This window comes from Poecilia mexicana, unplaced genomic scaffold (assembly GCF_051168715.1).
Source record: "Poecilia mexicana isolate PSO_F unplaced genomic scaffold, ASM5116871v1 scaffold_23, whole genome shotgun sequence".
Lineage (NCBI taxonomy): Eukaryota > Metazoa > Chordata > Actinopteri > Cyprinodontiformes > Poeciliidae > Poecilia > Poecilia mexicana.
The window spans coordinates 7,899,381-7,927,292 of record NW_028263392.1 but is presented as its reverse complement, the minus strand read 5'-3'; the positions used below and the strand labels follow the sequence as shown (position 1 = coordinate 7,927,292).

The 27,912-nt window shown below is 40.2% G+C and overlaps 3 protein-coding genes across 3 annotated transcripts in view; 1 reads left to right on the top strand and 2 right to left on the bottom strand.

Moving 5' to 3' along the window:
* Positions 1-6,589, top strand: part of gsap (gamma-secretase activating protein) — a 29,845-nt gene extending 23,256 nt beyond the window's left edge. The window contains exons 29-32 of the mRNA XM_014970817.2: positions 3,588-3,649; positions 5,327-5,431; positions 5,617-5,713; positions 5,812-6,589. Coding sequence (XP_014826303.2) covers positions 3,588-3,649; positions 5,327-5,431; positions 5,617-5,713; positions 5,812-5,912 — 365 coding nt within the window. The 3' untranslated portion in view covers positions 5,913-6,589. The remainder of the gene's footprint in view (positions 1-3,587; positions 3,650-5,326; positions 5,432-5,616; positions 5,714-5,811) is intronic.
* Positions 909-3,451, bottom strand: LOC106905832 (nociceptin receptor-like). Its single transcript, XM_088003515.1, has 3 exons — positions 3,428-3,451; positions 1,691-2,128; positions 909-1,473 (listed from the first exon to the last, which is right to left on the bottom strand). Exons 1-3 carry the CDS (start codon positions 3,449-3,451, stop codon positions 919-921), a joined length of 1,017 nt encoding a protein of 338 aa, XP_087859641.1. The 3' UTR covers positions 909-918.
* A 1,489-nt stretch (positions 6,590-8,078) lies between the features above and the next one.
* Positions 8,079-27,912, bottom strand: part of ccdc146 (coiled-coil domain containing 146) — a gene marked incomplete at its 5' end in the record, with an annotated part of 34,773 nt that continues 14,939 nt past the window's right edge. Inside the window, 8 exons of the mRNA XM_088003462.1 lie at positions 8,079-9,062; positions 10,891-10,989; positions 13,573-13,737; positions 13,840-13,941; positions 15,221-15,322; positions 16,969-17,094; positions 17,729-17,866; positions 17,978-18,088. Of these exons, the coding sequence (XP_087859588.1) occupies positions 8,862-9,062; positions 10,891-10,989; positions 13,573-13,737; positions 13,840-13,941; positions 15,221-15,322; positions 16,969-17,094; positions 17,729-17,866; positions 17,978-18,088 (1,044 nt within the window). The remainder of the gene's footprint in view (positions 9,063-10,890; positions 10,990-13,572; positions 13,738-13,839; positions 13,942-15,220; positions 15,323-16,968; positions 17,095-17,728; positions 17,867-17,977; positions 18,089-27,912) is intronic.

Here is a 27,912-nt window from a genome sequence, read left to right as displayed (position 1 = left end):
GATAAACTCGTTTGATTCTTCAGAATACACAGGATTCAAATCAGTCAAAGTTCAATCAAATTCAGTTTAGTACAATTTTTTTTCCATTTTATGGAAGCCAAACTGATTGAGTCACTGACTTTTACGCTCTTCAAGCATGTGGCAATAGTGGAAAGGAAAGACAGACTTTAAACAAGGAAAAAACCTCCAGCAAATTCTGACTGTGTTAGAGACCCGCTTAATTAAAAATGTTAACGTTTCTAGTGTTTACAGAGGAATGTATAACATGCTAATAATTAAAAATATCAGTTCTTTTTGTGGTTGGCCGGCTTTAATTTTAAGATGTCTCCTAAATATGAGCGACAGGTGGCGTACCCTTGATTTCTACAACATGACTTTCCTTGTTTTGAGGGAACAAATATTTTCCAAACTGCTTCTTTTTCTCCTTTTCTTTTAAGTGAAACCTGTAGCATAATCTGTTGTCTTCACAGCAAGATTTCCTCTAGCATCTCATTAGAAAAAACTTTTAAAATTGTAGAAAGTGTACAGAGTAAAATATTAGCCAATTTTAAACAAACATTCTTAAAACTTGTAGAAATTTTAGAGCAGAAAGGTAAACTAGCATTAGAATAAAATGAAGGTAACTCACAATTAGGGTGCTGGCAAGGGGACTTTAAAGTAAATGTTCAACTATTTCTGGGATTTGACATTTTTGGGAAACACACAGAATAAGCAAAGAAAGAAAATACGGAATGCATGTCCAGCCTTCAAACATATTTAATAGTAAAACATGTCTTTACCAAAAAATATGGTAGATAAATTCACAAAAAAGTCATTATCTATGTGCCATTGGGATTTTTTTAACAGTGTTAATACCTCATTATAAATTAAAAATGTGCAAAAGGTTAAATAGCGCAGCACAGATATCCAAGGATCTTGTTACGTACTGTCATTGAGAGCCATGAGAAAGAGCTTTCTCTTTTTCTCTCTGTCTCTTAGCTGATGCCGAGAAGCAAAGAAATACAGCAGGGGGTTCAAGCAGTGGTTTAAAAAGTACAAATACTCGATAGACGTCAGATTCCTGCTGACTTCAGACAACGTCTTTGAAGGTCTAAAATGGGCGGCAACGGCCACAAGTCGAGCAAACAAAGGCAAAAAGTCTATTAGAGAGACGGCAAGGATCCGAGTGAACAGCCTGTTGATCTTCTGCTTCTTCCTGTCAGACATCTGAACCTTCCTGACGCCTCTCACAAGCTTTACGTAAAACACCAGCACCACAAGTTGAGCGGATATCGCTACGGCGACGTGGACCACCTCGGCTTGCGGTGTGATCATTTTGTTCCTACAGGACGTCTCGTCGGCGTCTTTGCTGTTCTTATCCATCAGAGACAGCACAAGTGGGAGAGGCAGCAGGGCCCCGAGTATCCACACACCGCAGAGTAAAACCCGCTGCCATGCTCGGGTCACTTTTTTCCACTTGGCATGATGAAGAATCTGGGAAGGAAAAAATAGCTTTAGCCATCTACTTACACACACTATTCAGGGTGCATTTATTTTACTTATCTTCTGAAGTACAAGCAGTGTGGTTACCCATATTTCTCCAAGTACGGCAGACTGAAAATAATTATTTCTTAGTTTTGCAGTAACGGCGCGCGTTAGTACTGCTAAATATGTCCGTTTTCCTACAACGGTAAAGTCTGGAGTTGCGTACCTGGTAGTAACGTTGAATGCTTATCAGCAGCAGGATGTTGGAGCTGGAGGTGATGCAGAATAAGATGATGAAAAAGAAAAGCTGACACAGTCCGTGCGCCAAATGGGGCCCGGTGGCAAAAATGGCCCCGGCGATCACCAAGCAGAACAGCGAGAGCAGGTCCGACAGAGCCAGGTTGAAGATGAGGCGCTTCGTCATGGAGGAGCCTCGCAGGTGGCTGCTGAGTTTCACGATCACGAGGATGTTGGTCGGGATTCCCAGAAGGCAGCTGAGCACTGCGATCACGGCGGCGGCGACGTACGACGGATTGTTGGAGAACAGAGACATTCCAGAGGTGGAGCGGTTGGCGTTTGAGAAGGAAAACGGCGTTTCAGTGACACAGGCCGTTGTGGAAGAGAAAAGAAATGAAGAAGCTACAGAGCTGTCTCTGTTGTCAGGCTACGGTTGAGCGAATGCGTCGTATCGTCTAAGAAGGGCATTAACATATTCTGCAGAAGGTGTCGCACTAGTGGTTTGTGGTCTTGGTATGTAATTCAGGACAGCATTTATTGATTACAGGGGCCTGACTGTGGTTATGCAACTACAGTTTGCATAAGACAGCATTACTTTACTGTCACAACACCGAAGGTTTTCTTTAGAACACCTAGAACGAGCTTCAGGTGATGATTCTGGTACCTCAGGCACAAATAGTCATGTTGAAATCATCTTTTCATCTTCCCCATGTTGCTACCTTTGAACGTCAGAAGCCAACAACACCTAATTTGGGGGAGTATGTTATTGTCGTCGTCCAGTTGAGAACTGCTCTTTCAGAAAGATGGTGAGATGCTCAACAGCGTGCAGATCTTTACAAGTTTTTAAATGTCTAAGTTTCTGGTGTCTTCATGTTTGCGCGACTTCAGACCGTCGTCTTATTGTGGTTTAATCTCGGTATGAAGAAAACTTACAGGTGTTGCTGGGATATTTCCGTTTCATTCAGTTTGTCGGTTTACTAAAACTTGTACTTTCACATCAGCAGGTTTTTCTCTTGTTGACACTCTAAACACCTGTTGATGCTTTGGTCAACCACAGCCACCTGGCTTATTCTACTTTCTGAATTTCCTCTGAAAACCAAGAGACCCGACGAAGCAGGTGACCACAAAAGCAGGTCTTGTCAAAAGGCACGCTGTAAGATATACATTTCATTTAAGAAAACTAAAAACTACTATTATATTAAATCCCTTTTCGTGCACACTTGTTTAGTGCATCATTCACCAACCTGATCCAGAACTTTAACTCAAGTTAAATTATATTTGTGAGTCTTCCTCTGTTTTCTTTTGCCAAACTTTGATGCCTACCAGCTGATGAAGCAATGTGCAACAGCACATTGTGCTCTCATGTCAGGGTTGTCTTCAGATGGGACATAGGTGACCGTGTTACCGTTATTTTAAGCAATTTAAATAATTGAAGTCCGATTTCCAGACAGACGGTTAATAATTCAAGTATTTGAATTATGTACGACCAACTAAAGTGGTTTCCCTCAGATTACAATTCTCACTATGTCTGAGTCTTGCCATAGCAACAGGACAGATAGGCTACAAATTATATTGATGTAGAAAACAAAACAGCACTTTGCATCTTTACTTTTTGATTCAGCTCCGAAAGTCAAAAGACTGGATTTCAGTCAAGTGGTCCTGAAACGTCTTTAGACATAATTTATCCCAGAACTTATTTACTGTTATTTACATCAGCACTACCTACGTTGTACGTGGGTGGTGTTTTCATATTGGATTAAGATTTGAGTGATTTTAAATCTTTAACCTGTTTAATTTTAGATAACTTTTTTTTCTTCTTTTCAATGTTTGTGATTTTGTTTCGATTCTCAACAAATTCATTAACAATTTCTTCCTTTTTTGTTTAGATTTGGACAACAGTGAAGCCAACGAGCGACTGAAATTCAGCGTACTTAAGAGACTTCCTGAGGTACTGATGTGTGATCAAATTAATCATTAAGATTTTTGATTAGTTTAGAAAGCAACTAAACTAATCAAACTTTATGTTCAGATTAAAGAGTCTAAACAGGAAGTTGAGAGAGTTTCCTTCTCCCAAACTAACTATAATTAACTAAGAGTCTGGAGTTATTTTAGAGCTCATTTTCCTCAAAGATGTCTCACAATATTTGTGTAACCACTTAGTGTTCAGACTGAGAAAGGCTTTCTGGAGACTGCGGTGACTCTGTGTTCAGACTCTTGTGTAACTTCCATGTGCTTCTCTGTGTGTGTTTCATCCACAACGTGATTGGAGGAATGTCGAGTGTTTTGCATCTCTGGTGCATTTCCTGTCCGTCAGACTTTTGTTTGAGTGAGTTTGGTAGGCAGCAGAAACTCAGACACAGCCTCACACATCTGAGGCAAAGGAGGCATTTATTTCTCCACTGTCGAGGTTTTGCACTGTGAGAAACTCAGCCAGCTAATACAATGTCCAATACAAATGTGTAACTTTTTCTTTTTTTTAAAAAAAAAAAGGTCAAACTGACTGAACCATTAATTTCTACTACCGGCAAAAGTGAGGAAATGTGCAAGGAAGAAGTTAGCAAATGTTAGAGTGAACCTAGCTATTTGCTACCTCAGACTAAAAGGACTTCGCAACAGAAAACGTTAGTTTGGAGGAACTTCTACACAACATGGGAAGGACTGTTCTGGAAACCTGATGCTCAATTATTTATGTTGCATTATTCTAAAAAAAAAAAAGAAAAAAAAGAAATACAACTGAATGATAGAAATGAATGAATAAAATCACTGAAACGTAACTTTTGACGAGGGTCAAATTAGTTTTGAAACGGTGTCCGGATATTTACAACAAGGTGGGCTTTAGCTCTGACAAAGCCCGATAATAATGGTGGTAAGGAAGAGGCAAAGTAGATCAAAGGCAACCAAATTAGACCAAACTCAAAAAGCTTAATGTCATTAGAGAAGTGTGATTATTGAATCAGTAGCAGGTGTACTGATTAACTAATGAGAAACAGCTGTTAGGAGACCAGGAAAGGCACTCGGGACAAATGACTGGAGTGAATGGATAATGTAAACCAGAACAACAAAACACAAAATGCAAAACAGACCATGACAGACCTGTTCTAACTTCAAAAATATAGGTGGAGGCTTACTTTAAAAATCTAAATGACATAATGAAACTTTTATGTAACTAAACGTTAATATTAAATCTGGTAACAAAATAATGTTATAAAACTTGAAGAGAAAATCAAATGTTAAAAGTGCATGAGCTGAAAATAAATACATTTGAGTTAAATGGATAACTTTTTGTTAAAGTTTTTGCTAGTGTGCTGAAGGAGAATAAGTAATCATCCTACTGTAGTTCCCCCTTTTTTGTGTGATTTATGGCTGTTGTGCCTTTTTTTATTTGAAACCCTAAAAATAGTACAAATTCCCCAAGACCCCTCATTAGCAGTCCACCCTTCGATAATGCCGCCGCTTTCCATTTGGTGGAATAGAAAGGGACAGCTGTTCACAGCCTTTGGGGAATCTGTCTTTCTCCCTCCGTTTCTGTAGAAAGCGTGAGCTACATGCCTAAAATGTAAAGTGTTTTCTGTGTGGTGTGTGTGTGTGTGTGTGTGCGTGTGTGTGTGTGTGTGTGTGTGTGTAGCCTATGGAGCAAAGGATCTACCATATGTGGGATCATCCTGTCAGCTCAGCCTCAATCTCCAGAGAATATGTCAAGGCGCTGCTGGAGAAACACAGCAAGAATAAGGTAACATGGAAAAAACTGTGTGATGCATTTCCTGTAGAATGTCTCATAGCGAAGTATCGACATATCAGGAGCCAATTTTATTTGTAAGACCAGTTTAGGGGAATTCTCTCAGGTGCTGCTGATATGTCTGAATTTGTATCTTACGAAAAAATTTCTATCTATTTTGTTTTAATCTTTCTCCTCAGGGATTTGTATTTGCTGGGCAGGACAAGCCCGGCTCCAGACCAGAGTTTCTTCCTCTAACCTATCTGGCAAAAATGCTCTCTGATATCGAGTCACAAGGTAGAGTATACCTCTATATCCTGCAGGGAAGGCCTTTAAAGAAGCTTTAGGAGCAGGAAGTGAAGATGTCATTTATTCCCGTCTTAACTCCTGAACAGCTCTGAACCCTTTCGAGGAGAAGGAAAACGTGGACGCCAGGTTTGTGGAGGAGTCGGCTCTGATGCAGACGCTGATCCAGCTGGGCTTCGAGGAAAAATGAAGCGGCTGGAAGGGCGATGAAGGACGCGAGACGGATGGAGAGAGAGCGAGAGAGAGAGAGAAGAATAGATGAGGAGGAAAATCGGTTTAAGGAAGAGTAAATGTCTAACTGGGCCTTGACGGCATGAAATGGATTGATGTTGGAAAATGAGAGTCGAGTGGAGAAGTCATGAACAGGATCGCGCTGTTAAATGAAAAATGATTGTGGGGAACAGAGGGATTATAGGGAGAATGTTAGTGCAATTCACAAAAGAAAGAACTGCAACAAAGATGCATCTTAATACTTCAGAATATAATTGTAAAGTTAAATTATTTCAGTTCCATTTAAAAAGTGTATGTAGACTTACACACACACACACACGCACACACACACACACACACACACACGCCCACACACACACACACACACACACACAATTCAACTATTTATTTCTAATCATTTTATTATGGCTTACAGTGGAGGATATCAAAAAAATTTATTACTGAGAATATATTTTTTAAATCCAAATCTTATTGAAAGCTCTAAAAAAATTTCTTTTTGGAATCAACTGAAATGTCTTCACCCAAATCTCTGTTTATCCTAACAGTTGTACACTGCTGGAGTACAGGGTGTCTATGTAAAACACATGAAACAAAATATATATATAAATTTCACAATAAAATCTTTTTAGCACTTTCTGCATGTCTGATTTCTGATTACGATGCGGGATAATGCGACAAACACCGGGAAGACTGCTCTCTCGACAGTTGTCCACTGACACTCTATATCCATTGCAGTCAATAAGGAAGCTGGTTGTATCCGAGCACACGAATGGAAAGTTGAGTGGAAGAAAAAAGTATGAGAGAGAACGCTGGACAAGCCGCAGCAATGCCCGCTCGTCTCAGAGGGGCTTTGAAGTAAATGCTGGCATGTTATCAGCTAGTGCTCCAACTGATGACATCAAAAGTTATCAAAATAAAGGCTTGAAACTGATCACTATGTGTGCAATGTGCAATATTCAAATAAATTCAACAATATTCAAATCAACAAAACAAAAAAGTCAAAGGCTTTAGGAAGCTGTTTTATCTGAATTAAGACCTTGTAGCTGCTAACATTTTTTTTTTTTTGTCGTACAATTACGACCATCGAACGTTAACTATTTATAAATCACGCGCGCTCTGTACCCCCTCCTCCTGTGTGTTTCAAGCTGCGTCCCATCAGCTTGATCACCCGCCGACAAAAGGCTTCTCAGACAGAGAGGCTCGACGTGGTCTGCCACACATCAGGTCTGATTTGTACAGCAGCCTTTTAGCAGAACATGTAAACATGGGGAGAGAAATTCAAACTTTTTGTACAAGGTTGAGCCTGAATTAGACGGAGCCGGGTTAATGGAGAGGCGGAAGCATGTGGCTTGAATAATCAACCCCCACAAAATCACGAAGGGAGCGGTAGTTGTAAATGGGTTTTTTGTTTGATTTTTTTTCTGGTTGAATCTTCCCAGTTTTTAAAGTGGTTTTACTTTAAGTACCAGCTCCTTTACTCTTTTTAATCAGATTCATATTTTAAGCCCATGCATGCTCATAAAAACTGGATTAAAACTAGAATGTAAATGTTGATTTTCATGATGTTTTTTAAGGAAGGTCCAAAAGGACAATGTTAACACAGACTACTGAATTTTACGTAACGGGACACCTTTGGGATGAATTAGTGCATGCACTGTGAGCCAGGCCTTCTCGTCCAACATTAGTGTCTGACCTCACAAGAAAAAGAAACCTACAAGTTCACATAAACACACGCATTAAGCTGATACAGCTTAAAAGCCTGGGCAGACTTTCATTGAAGTCAGAAAGTAGGAGCAGGGATTTCATAAGATAAGTCGTATTTACGGAAAGACCAACCCTCTGCGTTTTAACAATCTCCTGTGACATTTCACATTGAAATCATAAATCATACATGTGAATCTTTCTCTAAGTGTAAACACACGAGTCCTTCTCCATCTAATGGTCTCATCCACACTCTTATGCTGCCGGTGTTATGTAGCAGTCTAACAGTTTGGGGCCAAGTTAATCTGACAGCTTCCAGCGTGAATCTGCAATGGATGATCTCTCACACACACACACACACACACACACACACACACACACACACACACACACACACACACACACACACACACACACACACACACACACACACACACACACACACACACACACGTCTCTTGGTTTCTTCTTAGGAAGTTGACTCATGCTGCGAGCAGCATCACTCAGGGTCGACATGGTACACACCAGCTGTTTCAGGACTTTTCCTCCTGCACATCTTCTCTTTCCACACACTCATACATCAACTCTCACCAGCCATCAGAGGCGTCCGCTTGTTAATTTGGGGGAATTTCTGGGTTTAACAAATTTATCTGATTTATTTATGGCAGACTTTTAGTTGTTTTAAGGCTCAACTTCATGTTTTGGTGTGAAGCCCTCCCACCCCCAAACCTTGAACTCCGCCTCCTCCAGCTCTCCATCCCCTTCATTTAAATTCTCCTCTCTCTTTGTCATTCTTCATGCTCTTTCATTGCTTCTGCTTCCTCTCCAGACTTATCATTTTCGAGCGCCGCGCGGGCTCTCCCGCTCGTCTCGTGAAGCTCAGACGGACCCCGTTGCAATTTATTTAAAGATTATGACCGTGAAGGGTGAAACAACAACAAAGACAAAGAATGTGTGGGAATAGTTTAAGAAATTAATCTCATCTTCGAGGGAGAGGAGGTCTGAGTGGTGCTGATGTGTTGCTAGGCAGTGTGGCGATTGTGAAATCACACAGGCGAACATTGTACTAAGAAAACACTCGATGTCATACTTTCGCTTTCACATCAAACACTTCCAGAAAAGATATGGGAATGAAGGAATACCGGTGAAACTAAAAGAAGACAGAGAAATTTAAATGTTACCAAGATTGTTTTTTTTTTTCTTTTCTCTAAAAGTTCCAAGATTTCACTGTCGGATTGCGATAATGCCTCATGTAGGCCCCCTGTGGGCGCGGTTTGATGGGCGCGAAGCGTCCGAAGGGTACGGGCAGACCAAGGGGGTCGTCCAGGGGGATGTATGCGTTGGGGCGAGCTTCGGCTGTGGTGTACACTCCGCTTGGCAGCTGCCTCCACTTATTTTCCTCAGCAAGCTACACACACACACACACACACACACACGCAGAGAACCACACACCAGAAGCACTTTTAATATTTCATGCAAGATTGCATGACCTTGAATTAAATACTTAAATCCAGACCTTCCTGAATCTTAATCATGGAAATGGAAAAAGGACGCAACAAGCAGTACATTTTTTATGGAACTCCAGAAGAAAAGAGCAAACAGTTGAGTGCTTGAGCTGAAAATAATGAGGCCGAACAAAGTTGGAGGTAATGGTGACGGTTCTGAGTGTAGGTCTTTTGTTTATGGGAAAGGAGCCAGAGAAAGTCAGGTGGATTCCTGGCCAAAAATCTTCCCCAAGCCAACACTAATGGTTTTTTACTGGATGTGCGAGCCATCCTGGTAATTCAAACTAGCAGAAACAGATCATCTGTGGTGCTGGTCGCCCCCTTGGTCAAGTAGACAGCTGGTGTGGAGGCATTTGAAGCAGCTGCAGCCATTTATTGGCATTGCAACTAAAATTGTCTGTAGCTCTGGACCAGGGCCAGCTCTGGACTGGACCGAGTTAAACGTGGCTGTGTGATTGTCATATAATTTAGCAAGTATGTTCTGCTTTTGGAAAATCAAGAGAAGAAACTAGAAAAAGGACAATAAATCAACCAGATTGAAGTAAAGACAACCAAGCAATGTGGAAGTTGGAATGATGCAGCAATAAATGGAGTTCAATGAGGTTTAAATACAGACATAAAACACTAAAAAGGCCAATGAAATGAATCTAAAATGATTATGTACTGGCTTGGCCAAAAAACAAAGACAGAAGATAATTTTAGCTATCCAGTTTTGGTTTTTATGTTTTTTTTTCCCCCCGATGGCTGACTGCCCAGGGCTACATCTCATCAGGGAAGCACAAGCAGTTCGCAAAAGTAAAAAAGACTTACTTGGTCATTCAGAAATGCCAATTTGTTTTCTCATTACAATGCTTTAATGAAATTATTTGTAATTTCTTAATTTAGTCAATCAAATTTGTTTTTTTTAGCACATTTCAGCAATAAAGCAATTCAAAGTGCTTTACATCATAAAAACACAAAAATATAAAGTCAAAGAACACACAGCAAACAATTGAAGCATGACATCTTGCTAATTATGTTTTAATGTTTTATTTTAATTCATACTGACGAGCAGAGGTTAATTTATATTTGTCCAAAATCTTACTAAAGGAACATTTTGACTTGAAAATTCCAGTATTTATAATATATATGGGCTCGAGTTTATTTTAACTGAGACAGGAGAAGTTGTTCTGGCTCTAATGAAGTCGATATTGGTCCACAGAACACAGACAGTGGTGGGCTCAATCGATCTGAACCCGATGTGGGTGATGGATCGATGTCTAACCATGGTGGACCCCGCTGAGTGGAAAGACGGAAGGAGGGGGGAAAACCCCCCGTGTCCATTCCTTTTTGTCATTTTCCTCCATTTCCAGCTCACAGCAGCAGGCAGATAAACTGCTGTTAAATCTCACAAAACATAAGTGCTTTAATTGCTGTTTGCACACAAAGCAGCAAAGAAAGGCTTTAGGTCTAAAACAATTAAAAATGAGCCAACGTAGCTTCTTTTTTCCGTAGGAGTCGTTTAATTGTAATTTTTTAGCCTTGTGCTTGCAGTTTATTTTATTTTAGGAGCTTTGTTTTATTTTTTGAGAAAAGCTTTGATACACATTTCAGCCTTCTTGCCTGAATTTTATTTTTCTGCGCGTTTCCTTTAAAGACACAACTTTTCACATATAAATTTGCCTACCATCTCTATGATACTCTGTTTGCTCTAAAGTGCGTCGTGTGAATTTTTAACAGTTGATCGCTTACCCTCTTTTTCTCTTCTCTTGCCCTCTGCCTCAGCCTCCTGTCTCGTTCCATCCTCCTCCAGGTCTCCTCTGCGTCAAACCACCACAGCACCTTTGGCACCTGAAAAAAAAAAAAAAAAAAAAAAAAAGTATATAATGTATATATAAATAAAATAAAAACACAAGAGCAGGGCAGGAAACGTCCATTTTGCATCGGTTTCACCGAGCTTACAGTGTCATGGCTCAATTCAGCATTTGGCCAAAGCCAAAAGCAGATGGTTGCTTTGGTACCGGGATGCGGGCAGCGTTGCACCTCTCCATCTTTTACCTCAGGGATCAAGTGGGGTGCTGCAGGCATGCATCAGCCCCAGCGATTCAACGGGGTATTAACACAAACCTCTTGAAATATTTACAGCGCATGTAGGGAATCCACAGGGAAAGAAAAAAAAAATGTTTTACTTGATGAAATATTTATAGGAAGCAAAAAAAAAAAAAAGAAAAAAAAAAAGAAAAAGCAAACACGGCTTGAAATTTACAATTTCTGTATAAAGCAGAGATTTGGATGCTCTTTTACTTGAAGTAAACAGAACACAGTTCTTTAAATACAAATATGTAAGAGAGTTTAAGCAGTTTAAAGTTAGTCTGAATGCTCTCTAGTGATATTTGCAACATCAAAACCAGAAATGTGGGCTCCAGATTAAATGTCAGCCATAACTTTAGTTTAAGTGCCTGTTATGTGAAAGTATCTCAGGGAGAACACATGCACAGGATGTTAACATGGACGGTTTCATTTTATTAAAGCTTACTTTACACATTTACAAATAGTAGAGCCGTGACGGACTGGAACCTCGTCTGACCTGACCGCCTCTCTGTTCGGGTCTTTTAATGTTTGAACAAACTGGCCGCCTGCTTTACGGTAAAGCGCTACAAGATCGGCCATAACTTTTCTTTTTTTTTAATTGTTAATGTTACTGATGTTCATCCAGACACAAATCTGCTGGAAATGAGGCGATAAAAATACTTTCAGGGTTTAGGCAAGTGCCAGATCCCACATGTGCTTTTCAAAATAGTTTGTCTTATTCCAATCTTACTGGAAAGGAAGGCCATCGCTCCATCAAAACGATACGTGGCCTTCAGATATTTCACTTTGTGTCAAGCTTCAAACAAAAATCTCAGTAGTTTGCAATAGTTGTTCACATAAAATCCCCAAAAATACCCCCAAGGATTTCCGTTTTAATGTGCCAAAAAATGTGGGGAGAGGGGTTTGAGCATTTTTGCAAATCTCCATAGAGTAAAAAAAATACAACAGAAGGGTGCTGCAGTCGCTTTGCTCGTGTTCTCTCAGATGATGACAGCTTAATGTTAAGCTTCAAAGTGGCTGTCAAAAAACTGAAAAAAAAAGAAAAGAAAAAGAAGGGATGTCATGTGGACCACATCCGTCTTTTATGTTGCGCTTTTGATGAGTCGGTGACAGGGGTGAGAAATATTGACAGAGCAAAAGACAGATAAAACTAGCGGCAATTTTCCTAAAAGTAGGCTGGTAATACTCCACACACAGAATCGCAAAGCACCGGGTTCTACATTAGAAATTTAAAAATGTTAACAGTGTAATGTTATTTATTTATTTATTCCATTCAACCATTATTTAACCAGGAAGTTCATTGAGATAATTCTCCAATGAGGGAGAGTTGGTCAAGAGGCACACTGGTGCAAAAATAATGAAAAGATACAATTAAAATGTCATGAAATTTACTCAAGGTCAAGTGGGGGAAAACCCAATAAGATTAGAGCATAAGATTAAGATTTCACTAAATTTAAAAGCAATCCATTGGAGTTTTAATGCGATTTTTGCAGATTACTCCAGAACCAAGAGAAAGCTTTTCTTTTCTCCTACCGAGTTCGGATCAGAACAGAAGCTGGCACGATGAAGGTTTTTGTCTGGAGACACGAGACAAAAACAAAACAAATATGGCGGCAGGTCGCTCGCCAGCAGCGCAGCCTTATAAATAAATACAAGCCAGTGCTGTTGCTCCCTTTGTTTTAGTGAAGGCCATGAGAGGAAAGCATAAAGGCGCATGATGCGTCCTGAAGGCAGCATTTGCAGTGAAAGCACTTTGACATATTGAATTCAGACAATGGAGAACTGGAGGGAGCTTCTTTCACGTAGATAATGTCACTATAGTTCACCGCAGTCAGGGAAGTTGTTTGTTTGTACCAGATTTTTCCTCCCAAACAGCTCGAGACGAGATTTGTGCCGATGTAAGAAGAGAGGAGCAGATTTGCGCTTTTGTAACAGATGTTCCATATGGGGGGGAAGGAAGAAGGCGGTCATAAATCCATATGGCCAAATATTTGTACACGGACACTTTGAGTTTTTTTTTCTTGCTGACGTCCAAATGCTTTTATGCTCCAAGTTTTGAGAATGAACTTCTGGGATGCTCTTGAATTTCAATGTCTTTGGATTTAGGAGAATTGACAAGGCTTTCAAATATTTTGGCAAGTAGTAAAAGTTTGGAAATTTGTCTACATTTTATTTTCTTACTTCACTCTCCACCTTTTAGTAGAGGCAGCACATAAGCTGCTATTCAACACTTTAAGAATAATGTCAGTTTGGATACTCAAATTAAAATTAAAAAACTTTGAGTTTGGACCAAATAACAGTCTGAGCTTCAAACATTTGCTGGGTTATTAAAAGATTCAGAACTTGATTTGAATAACACTCTGTCCAGGCTACCTTCCATGACGTGGAGAGGCCGTCGAGCCCGTCGAGTCTGGAGACCTCTCTCTGCTGCACCAGCGGCTTGGACAGACCGGCCTCCTGCTCCGCTCCTTCTCCCTCCGGCTGCTGCTGACTCTCGCGCTCAGGCAGCTTCGAGTGCGCACCAAGAACAGGGAGAAATTAGCTGTGCATTTGCAGCACGTCTTTTAAAGTTCATGAGGTAAAATTCGAAAGGAAAACGTCAGCAGGCACCTCCTCCATTTCTCTGTGAAGTTCTGAAGGTGACAAAGCCTCGTCCTCCAAATCGTTGGACTCATTGATGCTTTCTGGCCTCGTGTCTCTGGATTCTGACAGCTGAAGGATGCGGAAAATTGGAGTTAAAGACAACAAATTGACATTTTAAGCAGTAGGAATCTATTGCTACTTGCTCTGTCGGGTGATTTCCCCTGCAGAAATTAAAGACGCCTTCTATCCAGGGATTAAATGGATAAAAACTCAGCACCTTTCTTTGGTAAATGTAGTGCGTTGATGGAAGCTTCTTCACACTGGGTGAAAAGTCTCTTTGATATAAGGTGATGTCGAGACACAAACACTTAAGACAGCAGATATGGAAGTGAAGCAAGTAAAAAAGAAAAGATGATTTCTACACATCCATGCTTTTCCAGGCTGAAATACCATTTTATTTTGCTTTTCTTAGTTCTTCAAAGATGAGTCAAAAGAGCTGGAGAGAGAGATTTGAAAGGCGCAAGGAGAACGTTTTCAATCCAAGCCCTAAACCAACACACTTAACCCCAAAAGCGCTGCAGCCAGGGAGCGAGAAATTGGGAGACGGAAGAGGTGAAGAGTGGCGACATGAACCCACCAGAGCCTGAAAGGTTAACCGTTTACATCAACAACGGGAAAACGAAGGGAAGAAAAATCAGCGGTGGACGCCAGGAAGTCAAAAATGCACTTTACAGCATTTTATCTAAAATCCATCTTCACACAAATAAATAATAAATCAGCCAATCACATGTCAGCAACTGGATACGTTTCGGTGTCTTGGTGGGATGAAAAGGATTTTTTAACATTCAGCACAAGCAACAGAAAGGTTGGAAAAAAGGCTTCAAATATAACATGGTGTTTGGTGGCAGATGAGGTGGTTTGAGTATCTCAGAAACGCTGGGATTTACACGTACAATCATAGCTCTGCTTTACATAAAATGGTTAAAAATAAAAACAAAAAAACTTAAAACACATGGCATGTCAAACTTTGAAGCAGACAACAATAGGAGTCCCTTGTTGTCAGCATAGAACAGAAAACAGAGGACACTTAACTTACCACATCAGTCAAAGGTTAAATCTGCTCAAACCCAGAACGATAAGACACGAAGCAAATTAATGCTTTGCTTGTTTTGCAGATGTTAAAGGAATTGTTACAGTTGTCATGGTTACGGGGGTCACTATAAACATTAGCGTGGTTCATAATATCTGCCGTTTTTTCTTGCACCGACATGTGACATAAAAGACTAGCTGCAAATTTCTCACGTGCATGCAAAAAAAAAAAAAAAACAGGAAGAAATTAGCTGAACATTTGCAGCACGTCTTTTAAAGTTCATGAGGTAAAATTAGAAATGAAAATATTAGCAGGCACCTGCTCCATTTTATTGTCGAGTTCTGAATTTGGCGAGGCCTCGTCCTCCGACTCAATGGACTCAACGAGGCTTTTCAGCATCTTGTCTCTGGCTTCTGACAGCTGAAGGATGCAGAATATTGGAGTTAAAGACAACATATTGACATTTTATGCAATACGAATCTAATGCTTCTTAATCTGTCGGGTGATTTCCCCTGCAGAAATTACAGACGCCCTGTAACCAGGGATTAAATGTATAAAAACTCAGCACCTTTCTTTTCTAAATGCATTGCGTTGATGGGAGCTTTTTCACAGTGGGTGAAAAGTCTCTCGGAAAGAGCGATAAGAGAAATCAAAGTTTAAAAAGCCTCAAGATCCCCCAAAGGTAATAAGGTGATGTCGAGACACAAATGCTTAAGACAGCAGAAATGGAAGTGAAGCAAATAAACAAAAAAGATGATTTCTACACATCCATACTTTTCCAGGCTCAAATCTGATTTTATTTTGCTTTTCTTAGTTTCTAGATGCGTCCGTACAAAATAATAACTTTTAAGTGCTTTAAAATTCATGTATCATCATCTGTAACTTGGTAAGACAAAATAGGAAGAAAAAAATTAGGAATCAACACAATGCTGACTCAAGTCATCTCATTGTTTTCTAGCATATGAAGAGCAGCACTTTTTCTAAAAACAGCAGGTGTTAAGTCATGACTGAAAGATCTACTCAAATCAAATAACATAGAGGACATTATGTAAAGTCTTTTTAATTTCTTAATGAGTGTGCATTCGGTCTGTAAATATTTCAAGACTGTATCGGAACCCTGGAGGAAGCTCTAGGAAGATGAGTCAAAAGAGCTGGAGAGAGAGATTTGAAAGGCGCAAGGTGGACGTTTTCAATCCAAACCCTAAACCAACACACTTAACCCCAAAAGCGCTGCAGCCGGGAAGCGAGAAACTGGGAGACGGAAGAGGTGAAGAGTGGCGACATGAACCCACCAGAGCCTGAAAGGTTAACCGTTTACATCAACAACGGGAAAACGAAGGGAAGAAAAATCAGCGGTGGACGCCAGGAAGTCAAAAATGGAGTGGTTGAGTAAAGCATCAACTGAACCGCTGGGAGTTCTACGTATAACCATATTTCTGGTTTACAGAAAATGGTGAGGAAAAAAAAAAATCAAAAACAATCAGAAAACCAAGGATGCTACTTACCTCACCACATCACTCGATGCTTAAAGCCTGCGCAGACCCAGGACAAGCCAGAAACGAAGCAAGCGAATGCTTAGCTTGTTTTTCAGATGTTAAAGGAATTCTTACAGTTGTCATGGTTACGGGAGGGTCACTAAAAACAGAACTCCCGGCTCGATTCCTAACCTCCACCTTTTTTTACTCCTTGCACTGACACATGGATAATGAAACAAATTGCACCGACTGTCGTTACCCCGCGACCAGCTCACACGTGAAAACACAGATTTAGCCATGCAATTGACATCTTGCTGCAGTGCAGTTGCTAAATATTAATGTTTATTCCTCAGTGAGTTCACTTTCCATGCAACCACCTCTCATTTCTCAGCCCTGTTGTTTTTCCACCGTCGGTGTTGAAACTTTATAACCCAATTAAGATTTTTTTTTTTTTTTTTTTGCCTCTTATAGTAGTTCTACTTTTAAAAATGAGCAGCATAAATGGGTCTAAAGTGAAGACACGGAGGAAAACTGCAGTGTGAATTTGCAAGCTTAAGCACAGTGTGGACTGACTGAGTGACCTGTCCTGACCTGCTGCTCTCTCTCTTTCATCTGTCGGTGTTCAGACAAAGCGACCGCCTGCTTCATGGACACTTCTGCGGAAACGGCCATCAAACACAGGTTGATGTTGAAGATTTTGGCCCGGGCCTCATTCAGCTGGAAACAAGCAGGGAAAAAACATATGCGGAGATAATGTAAAAATTAAAAAGAAAAAATGTTGCTTTAATGCAATACATCCACAGAAATTAGTGAATAATTGTGAAAAGGGAAAGATTAACTAAACTTTTTACAAGTACGAATGTGAAATTAGCAACTCCTACTTTGATTCAGCTCCCTAATTAGCTTACTTATAAAGTGAGTCAGTTGAACTGGCTCGCTTCACTGTCCACTTAACACACACACACACACACACACACACACACACACACACGCACACACACACACACACACACAGACACACAGACACACAGACACACAGACACACAAATAACTGGGCTGCAGTGATGTTAGCTTAATTTTGCTTAAATTTGACTGTAGGGGGACAAAATGGACCACATCCATCTTATGTCTCTGCTTCTGATGAGTTGGTGACAGGGGTGAGAATTACTGACACAGCAAAAAGATATAAAAGATGGGCTGAAATTCTCCCAGAAGTTGTCTCATAATAGTGACTAGAGTCTCCTCTCTGCCACGCTATAAATTCAAAAATGTTATAGCAGAATAAATGTGCTAAATTAAAATCTGCCCTCTTAACGGGATAATGGGGTGTTACAGAGGAACACCGGCCTACCTTCTTTGCCACGGAGAGGCTGTGGAGCCTGCAGCTCTCCGCCTGCTCCCCCAGCGGCTCCGACATCCGGGTCACCTGCTCCACCTGGAGTTCCTTCTCCAGCAGCTGATGCTCGCGCTCGGCCAAGTTCGCCTCCAGCTCCGAGCGCACGCAGACACAGGGAGAAGAATTAGCTGCGCATTTTGCAACTCAGCTTTTAAAGCTCACGAGGTAAGTTGTGGGTGGAAACGTTAGCGCGTAGCTAGCTACCTGCTCCATTTTCTTGACGAGTTCTGGAGCCGGTGGGTCGTCGCCCTTTAACTCCCGGCATTGAAGGGTACGAGTCACGCTTTTCAGGGTCGCGTCTCTTGCTTCCGACAGCTGAGGGATGCAGGAAATTGGCAAAAAAAGACACAAGGTGTTGATACGTTTATGTTTGTATCTTTCTCAAAGCGAGCAAGATAGCAAAGTGAGTAGGTAGGAAAGTTCTAGTTACTCCCCTTTGTTGAGTTCTTTCCCCTCGCAGAAACTGAAGATATACTACCCTGGGATTAAAAAAAAAAAAAAAAGATAACAAAACTCAACACCTTTCTTTGCTAAATGTAATGCGTGGATGGGAGCTTCTCCCCACAAGGTGACAAGTCTCTGGGAACGAGCGATAAGAGAAAATAAAGTTTAAAAAGCGCCTCGAGATCCCTGAAAGGGATTAAGCTTTTTTTTTTTTTTGTTTCGTGTCATTCCTTAAGACAGCAGAAATGAAAGAGGGAGGCAAGCAGAAGTGAGATGAGTCAAAGGAGCTAGATAGAGAGACGTGAGAGGGGCCGGGTTAATGTTTTAGATTCAGGCCCTCAGCTGACACTCTCATCCCAAAAGTGCTGCAGTCAGTCAGAGAGTGAAAAACGGAGTTGGAGGAGGTGAAAAGTGCTGACATGACTGAAAGGTTAACTGTTCACATCAATGGAAGGAAATTGAGGTGTAAAAGTAGAAGGGAAAAAAAAAATCTGTAATAGACGCCAGGACATCACAATGAAGTGTTTACATTGCTATATTATCTGCACCAGATTAATTATACCAAACAGCCTGCAGCCTTTCTGCACTGATGGAAGGGAAATCTTGAACAGCGTGAACATTCAAAGGAAGTTTGTCAAGGTGCATTTTACTCCGGTTTTAGAGGATTTATAGATTTTACAGAGTTGCACCCACTCACAGGAAAAAACAGACAAAGAAAATGTGCAAAAAGGAAAACGACTAAGATAAAAATTGGTACAAGCTTGTTTCCCTCCCTGGTTTTGTTTAAACAAGAATAACTAAAGGCAATCCCAGAGTTTTTGAATACGTCAACAAGACTAGCAATTCAGTAGGAATGCATGCACCACTTGGAAAAAGTATAGATTTTTCAGAATACTGCATCTGTGTTAGTCTGAAATATCATTCTCCCGACCCTTAAATCTATGTTGCCTCATACCAGCAAAAAGAATCAACTAATGAGTCCATTTTCTTGCAGAACAAGTAGGAAAACGATTCAGTTTCCGCCTGTAACCTAAGTGCAAGAAGGGAATAATTTAACCTGCAGCTTTATATCTCATCCAAACTGTTATTTCAGATTCACAAGGCTTCATTCAATCAAAATAAAAGAATATGAACCTTGAGACGATCAAGGAGCCATGACGGTCACAATAAAGAGGACATCTGTTAGAAACGGAACCAAAAAAAAAAAAAAAAAAAAATGATCAGAGAGAAAATATTGGACACAATATTATGTTTTCCGTTAGTTGTGGAACAGAGGAGGTCGACAGTGGAGAGGCCGAAAAGCAAGATATGCTCAAAGAATAGGAAGACAGAGGCAGATGGACTTAAAAAAAAGAAATGGAAAAGATAGTATGCAGAACCATTTATAAAAAAAAAGAGAGGGAGAGAAAATGAAGAAAAACTGATGCAAGTGAACAGGGCCATGTCTGCAGTTTGGGACAACTAAAGCTTATTAGTGGGACCGAGTCTGTCTGGCATTCATCATTGTGAAGTCCAAATTCTGCAACAAATAAGGCAAAAAAAAAAAAAAAAACATTTCCAATGAACATGCAAATGCAGGTTGTAGATATGCATAGTTATTATTCAAATAACTGAATATTTTGCATATTTTTCCCATTTCCGAGGGAGATAAAAAACCCTTTAGGGGACTTCCCTGCAGAGTCGTTGCACAGGGCTCAGCCAGGCATCACGGGAGCAAAAGGCATTTGTTTGTATTACAGCGTCTGCCTTGCTCACATATTTTAGTTGGAGTTGATGGCTCACTAGCTAAGCTTAAAGTTCTACAATATAAGACGTGTTCAAATGTGGAAACCTTAACAAAGTCCTAACTTTTCATTATCAGAAGCACTTTAACCAGTCAATGCATTCCTATGCATAAGGGTGGGCAGTAAGTAGGAAGATGATGGCTCATTTAAAACATAACTCCAGCTACTAGTTTACACTGTTCCCTAACTTTTGCTATTTGACCATAAATAGATGGAGACAAGCCTGTGGGGATTTGTTCCGAGCCGCAACGTAAATTAATAATGACTCTTCTACATTTTCTCTCCTCTGTGCCCAACCTTTCAATTCAGCATCACCGTCACCTCCCAGAACCACCGAGCACACACCGAGGCAGCGGCTTCGCCTCAAATAAACAACGCACGGGGAAGTGTCAGCAGAAATTGCTGCAGGATTGTGTGTTTGCAGAAGAAGAGGCCCTTCTCAAAACCGAGAGAGAAAAAAAAAGTTGTCAAGAGTGTAAAGTGTAGTGAAAATTTTTGACAAAATACTTTGTGTATTATGAACAATTTTGTGCTTGTCGAGGTTTGACTATGTCGTAGTTTTCTCATTTCTAACCCCGAAAAAAATCCTGGACTGGCTACCTGATAAAAGGTCATCGAGCATGTCATCAGTTTATTCAAGAGGCTAATATTTATTTTATGTCACCCTCTATAGATTAAGAAATTAGATTTTTATCTCGTCTAATGTGTCGTGTTCCCAGCGCGCCTGCATGACAGGAAATAAAAGTTACTAATAAGGATTTTCAACTTTTCAAAACCGCCGTTTTGTTTTTAACTCAACTGCTTGCGACAACCGCGGGACGCATTAATCAACCATTTTAAACTCTGCTCTGATGCTTTTAATGCTGCTCAACTTCTTCAGTTCATCAGCAGCCAGGATAAGACGAGCGTGAGGTTAGATCTGATTGATGCGTGTCCCATCCTCACCCAAATCCACCCGCAGTCACTTAAACGCGTCATGATGGATGGAATACAGAGCGTCTCCATCAACCTCATTCTCTTTTCTTTGCTCACGCATCAATCTTCTTTTCTCCGCTTGTAGCCCCTTTTTTTATATATATATACATCCGTCCCTTTGATGTCTGTCTCCTTGTATCCATCCATCCGTCTCCGTGTTGGTGTCTGTTGCCTGCCTCCTTGTTTTCTTCATCCGACAGTTACAAATCATTGCTGGGCTTTTGGCCTGTGAGTGCTGTAAAACATCGTGGAGATGACAGCCTCTGCGCCGCTTTCCAATTTGCATTTCGTCTGCATAATTTCAGCTCAGCGAGTAGTTAACATGACGCCTTAAAGAGCCACACAATGGGACGGTACACTGCACGTGTGATCAAAAACGTGAATAATTACCTTATTTATTAACCACGTCCCAAGCTTGAGCAATTAAGAGCCTCGTAATAAATATAAGTAAAAGACAAAGGGACGGATTAATAAAGCAGAAAGGTCACATATGTACAGAATACGGTATAAATTATAATAAATATGGACATATACAGTGAGACCGCCAACAATAAATAGATGCAAAGTCTCTATGGAGGAAGTATTGTCAATAGTTAGCTTGGTCAGCACTCGAACCGCAGAGGAATTAAATTTTGTGGTCAGACAATTCACAGCTCAAGCTCTGTGTTTACAATCACTGAATCTTAGAGCAAAGTTATTATCATAATAACTCTGCTTTAATGGTACAATTTCAGCGCTATGGATGTGCCAGATAATGCAGTTAGAAGATGAAATAAATCAAAACTCTCACTTTCTAATCCCCAACAAAGAGGCAGTTCTGTCGAGAAATTCTTGATACGAGGAATAAAACTAGTTTCCCCCCAGAGGAGCTGGCCCAAGCTGCAGCAACCCGACCCTGGAATAAGTGGAAGATAATGGATGGACAGATGGGTTTCCTGCTTTAAAACTGGCTTTTAATGTTATTCATCAAATGTTCACTCGGTTTAAGGATGTAAAAGTCAGTCCAGAAGTTTAATGTACCCTAGTTTATGCTTTTCAGAAGTGTTTCGGATCATTATCCTTCTACAACACCAAATTGTGCCCGAGTCTCAGCCATTCGACCCAATGCAGTCACCTAAATACGAAAGGAAGCTGGAGAGGCTGTTCAAGAACAACCTATCACCGACTGAAAGAGTCCTCACTACAATGTGGATATGCTCAAAAACAAACTCCATTTGATTTGTCCAAAGTGGTGACAAGACAAAGTTCAACGTTAGGAAGCATTTCCCATTTAATGCGAGCCTTATGGGCACTTGCCCAGGGCAGCACAGAAGAAAGGGTCACACCAGCAAAACGTTTGATAAAAGGATAACTTACCTCACAAGGGTAAACACAGTGTGAAAGTCAAGTTACAATGTCTGGACGAATTTAGTTGACATTTTGAAACATAAGTGTGATGGTGGCCATTTTGCTGCTAATGGCTACTATAGCACTTGCACCAAGTAGATAACTACTTTTTTTTTTTTTTTTGCTTTTGATGATTCATTAGGAGAATTAATCTACAGAAACAGAGTTTGGAATCTTCTGGAAAATTTTCCTACTTGGCACTCCAACCTTAACCCAACTCAAATTTTGTGGATTATGATTAAAAGCCAGGTCTGTTCCAGGAAATCTGAACAGCATTTAGTTGGGATAAAAATCACATATTGCACCGTTGTAAACTACAGTGACAGCTGCATATAAAAATTCAGTTTGCCCCAATTCAGAACAAATCCTGTCAAACACAGAAACAATTTTTTTTTATGCCCACTGGTAAAAATCCTTCCATCTAATGAAACTCTGGGCAAGAATTTATCAACAGTGGATAGTCGATTGCAAATTTCTACAACACAGAGAGAGGCTTTAAACTGCATCATATGAGGAGAGAACAAAGTTTATAACTGCAATAGCTCAGCTGATGGCTCCCTCTGGGAAGGTGGCACAGCTGAGCAGAAAGCTGGGCAAGATGCAACTTGCATGAAGAAAGTAAGAATAAAAACAGAGAGAACATCAAAAGTTAATGGCAGAAATTATTGCAGATAATGAATAACTGGAGAGTAGAAGGGGGGGGGGGAACCCTCCAACTAAAAGCTTAATCAAATAGGAAAGTTTTAAACTTGGTCTTAAGTTGACAGGAAGTCTGAATGACAAACTAAAACTAGGAGCTACTTCCACAACCTGATAGCAAAAAGTTTTGCCTCCTGTTCTACTTTTAGACACTCCGGTGCAGTAAACCTGCAGTAGGCGCACAATGTCTGTTGGGAACATATGGGAAAGAAAGAAAAAAAAATTTAAATCAAACCTCTGATATATAAAGGGGCTTGAAAATTGACAGCTTTATATGCAAGAAGTAAAATTTTGAATTCTGTTCCTGGGAGCCGACGAAGAGAAGCTAAAATTCAAAGTATGATCTCATTTTAACTGTTGCTGCAATATTCATGAATGTGCAGCATCAGGAAGGTTTTTCACAGAATATTTGACTTTCTAAACATGAAATGGGCTATATAGGAAAAAAACGTGTGACAATGTTTAAATAGAAATCAATGTAAGTAGCTGAGGATCTTGGGAAAAGGAGACCAAGAAAAGATAAAACTAAAAGAGTCAACTAACCCATAAATGTTGCATAGTATTTGTGTTGATTTTTTATTATCTGATCATGAACAGCATTGCAGTGCCAGCCAACTTAGTAGCACTTTCTAAGCTTTTCTAGCTCCTGGTCAGATGGGGCGTCTCTGTGGAAAGTTTGCATGCTCTTCTTACACTTCCATTAGTTTTCTGCGGGGGCTACTTCTTCCCTCCCACAGTCCACAGGCTCGCATATTTAATTAATCTGGCAATCCCTGCTGAGGTGTCAGAGTGAGTGGGTGTGAGGGAGAGCGGTTTGAGTTAGACTCATGACGGAGCGCTCCGATGGCACACAACCATGAGCAGCATCATGCACTTTCAATTAATCTCTCCTTTTTGTCTATGAGCTCATTCAAATCAAATCAAGGCCATTCAGTCTAGAAAAATGCATTTGGTTTAATCATTTATTTTTCTTATTCAATTGTTAAAACAAAGGAAAAAATAAACAGATGGAGTCTTTCAGCTTTGATTTATTTGCTACATCACAGGTTGTGTTTTTCATTGAATTCCTTGATCAGTCTGGATTTTGAGTAACAGAGACACTAAGCTGGGTCTAAATTGCTATATTGCTCAGCTACTAGTGGGAAATTAAAGTGTGATTTTCACATGCCTCAAGCTTTTTCCTCATTTTATCACGTTAAAACTCCAAACTTGCATGAGTTTTATTGGGATTTTGTGTGACAGACCAAAGCGATATAAAGCATAATTAAGAAATTCTCAAAGGAAAACACCAACCTTTACCCTAAACATATAGCCAGAGTTAAAATGGTAAAGTTACATTCAAGAATATTTATATGTTCAAATGGTTTAGACCTTCATCTGTTTGAGCATCTTTGGGAATACACGCACATTCAATCTGATTGTGTGTTTTTGCAAAGAAGAAAAGGTAAAGTGTTCTGTAGGTTTGTGCACAAAAGCAGGTTATGTGCATATCCCAAAAGGCTTGCAGCTGACATTGCAGCAAAAGATTGTTCTACAAAGTATTGATTCAGGAGGGAATGGATATTAAATGAATGGCACAGTTGTCAGAATGTTTTTGTAGAAATGAAAACAAATCATTTTCATTTTTTAATTATACACTTCCTTTTGTTGGTGTAACAATGCAAAACCCAGACGGGATAAGTTGCAATTTGCTCTTGCGGAGGTTTAAAAGAAATACATGAAAAGTGGTAGGAATATTTTGCAAGACACTGTATATTAAATCTGACTTGGAATCTAAAGGTTTAATTTGTGAAAAATCAATCTACTCCTTTTGTCCTACATGTCAAAACTAGTTAGCAGACAGAAAATACTTCAGAGATGAAGAGGTGAGCTCTTGGGTGTAGAGAGGAGGTTCTACACAACATGTTTTTCTTGGGCCTTCGGTTTCTGTGCATTCGGTTTTGCTAGCTTCCCTTAACCTGTCACATAAAAGTCCCCTCACATCCAGCAGAGCCACAATTCACACAGGGATTCCCCATGGCGATAACTTCCAGACAGGTTGGAGGGAAAAAAAAAAAAGATTTAAGAGAGGAACAAACAAACAATATGACTCACCACCACGGGGACACTGCAGTCTGTCAGTAGCCCCACCTTCAAATAAATCTCACTCCATTAATGACTGTGTGTGTGAGTGCGTGTGTGTGTGTGTGTGTGTACGTCTGATACTCTCGCAGCACCACGAAGCAGAAGCGGAGTGTAACTAGTCATTAGGCAACAGTTTTAGCAAAATTTAGCCGCATGCGAAGCTCTGCGAGCGCGCACCTGTACGGGATTGTCAACCTGCCAGCGTCTCGTAAACGGGGCAGTAAATTCAGAGGCAGACAACAACCTCTGTTTATTTTTGCAGCAATTAAAATTCCTCGGAGTGATGAAAGCCTCAGAGTGTATTGAACTTCAATAGTATAACAGATGGCCCAATTTATCTTTGTCAAAATTCCCCATCAAAGGGAGGGGGGTCCATCTGCAATGAACAGATAAACTGGTCACAGATGAATACAAATAGACAATATATATGATAAATCGACGGCAATGCAGTCGCATGGAGATTGAATTCACATGGCGACTGAATGGGGCTGGCAAGCCTCCTGCAAAAAAAATAAATAAAGAGAAATCCATGATTCACTTTTTGTACCCAGGGGAGGCTGTACAAGGGAAGGGATGTGATTGAGAAAATGATTTGCTGTTTACACACAGAAGAGAAGGAGAAAAATAAATGACTGGATGGCTTGATGGATGGAGCCAACAGCTGATGAATGGGCGGACGAAGAGATGAGGGATAAACAACTGGCGCGTGAATCACAGTCCTGGAAAAAGTATTCACACCCTGTTGAACTGCGAGGTTACGCCACAGACGTCGTTTGTTGGACGAACAAAAAGTGGAGTATAATTGAATTCATTCAACAGTTTATGACCGAAGGCAACTGACTGGATTAAAATATGTAGGTGAATCGATGGAAAAGGAGCAGAACGTAAATTCATGCTACTTTTAATTTGATTACTTCCATACATCCCAGTGAAATACATTTAAGTTTGTCGTATTAAGATTAAGTTAGGGCGTTCCTCTTTCTGAGACAGCAAAGTCAAAACTGAGCAGAGATTTGTTTTAAGGTGGAGTCATAGAACTGGATTAATTAACAAAATGGCATTGAAAACCTGAAGGACAGTTTATCTGAAAAAAAAAAACCCCAACAAAACAAAAAAAACAGGGAGAGAGGGAAAAAGAAAAAGAACAAAACAAACTTTGTTATATGAACAAGGTCAGGCCATGAAAAGTGAAATAGGTTTGCGCAGATGAAGCTACTTCCACTTGAACAAACACCTCAAAGAGAGGAAAGGAGCATTGTACAAAGCGAGAATAAAAGCAATGAAATTGCTACGTAGAAGAAAGTAGATATATGTTTCAGCAACAAAAATAGGTGGAACCAACCAACAACCAAAAACTGATGGAGAAAAGAAGCAGATGGTGAAATCTGAATTCATCCAAAGAGCAAAAACACCTGCATTAGAGAAATTTGAAACTCTGATCTGAAGCAAACCCTCGATGGAAACATCAGTTATGTATCAGGACGTGTGTATCCGTCTCATCTCTCTATGTTGGGATTTATTCACGTGTGTGTCTCGGCCTCGCCCGTGGGAATCTTGTGGCCTAGTCTGTGATTGTTTGGGTTTATCCCTCCTGGCTTAGATTCTAATCTTGTGCTTTACATCCACCTCCGTTCTGAGCTTTGCTAGCAAGTTTCCGCTCCTTTTCGAAGCTACAGGAGTAAAAGGCTAAAACATCGGCAGCAGAGGACTGAACGCTAAAGCTATTCAAAAGAGCAGTTAATGTTGATTGGAATATATTTGCACGTATTCTTAAACCTAAAAGTAACGTTGCAAAACAATTCATCCTGTATTTTTACTCATAAACCGCTCAGATGGACAGGTTTGTAATTAAATCATGTTTTTCTGCACTTGCACCAAATTATAAACATGAATTATAAACATATTATAATATATTTATGTGAATTACACCAAGGTGATAAATGTCAACTCTACAAGATAAGCAATGACTGTTGGCATTAAATATTTACCACCTTTCCTATTGTAATGCAGGAGGAGAAAGTTGAAAACTATTTTCTGGATTTACAAAAACTGACAGGATTGTCATAAAGATGCAGGACTCGTCCCGTTTTACAGCAGTCGCTGCCAGGCGCAGTTAAAATCTGAGGTAATAAAGAGTTGAAACATCGTAGAAAGTCTCGTTCTCTGCCATTTCATACTGAAGAACCTTACAACTATTAAACATACCAGCAAATATCTGCAAGGATTAATGAATACAGTTAAAGTAGAGCAACAGCTGGCTCAGGCTGACTTGGCTCAGTGTCTTTGACATAAGGTCAGGTCTTAAGGGAAAGGAGGGGGCCTGCAAGCACCAGTCTGTCTGGGACCAGCAGAGTGATGCTTCTTTATGTCACATGGTGAAAATAATAGGATTTTAATTGAACACAGGACACACACTCTTTCCCCCTCAGATAGTAAATCTCAAATCAGGGTAGCAACATTTTTGAATGAGTCATGCAGTGGGATGAATCATTTCCCTCCACTTTGCAATTTGTGTCCGATTGACAAAAAAGATACAAACCTTCCTGATTTAGAGACGGCGCCCCAAAAGGAATTCCTCCCTGCAGGAGTTACAGTTGAAGGACCTGATGCTCTCCTGTGAGACACCCCTTACTCTCTTCCTCTACACTTTTTTCAGTTGCAGGAGGTCTTATCTTTCATTTCCCCCCCCTCACCTCTAAAAACTATTCAGGAAAAGGTTCAACAGCA

Bases quoted from the DNA above. Each gene is read 5' to 3' on its own strand.
- LOC106905832 (XM_088003515.1), bottom strand. From the start codon at position 3,451: ATGAAAACACCACCCACGTACAAC. The intron at 2,129-3,427 runs GTAGGTAGTGCT...GCTCAACCGTAG, and splicing joins AAACACCACCCACGTACAAC to CCTGACAACAGAGACAGCTC. The intron at 1,474-1,690 runs GTACGCAACTCC...TTTCCTTCCCAG, and splicing joins GCATTCAACGTTACTACCAG to ATTCTTCATCATGCCAAGTG.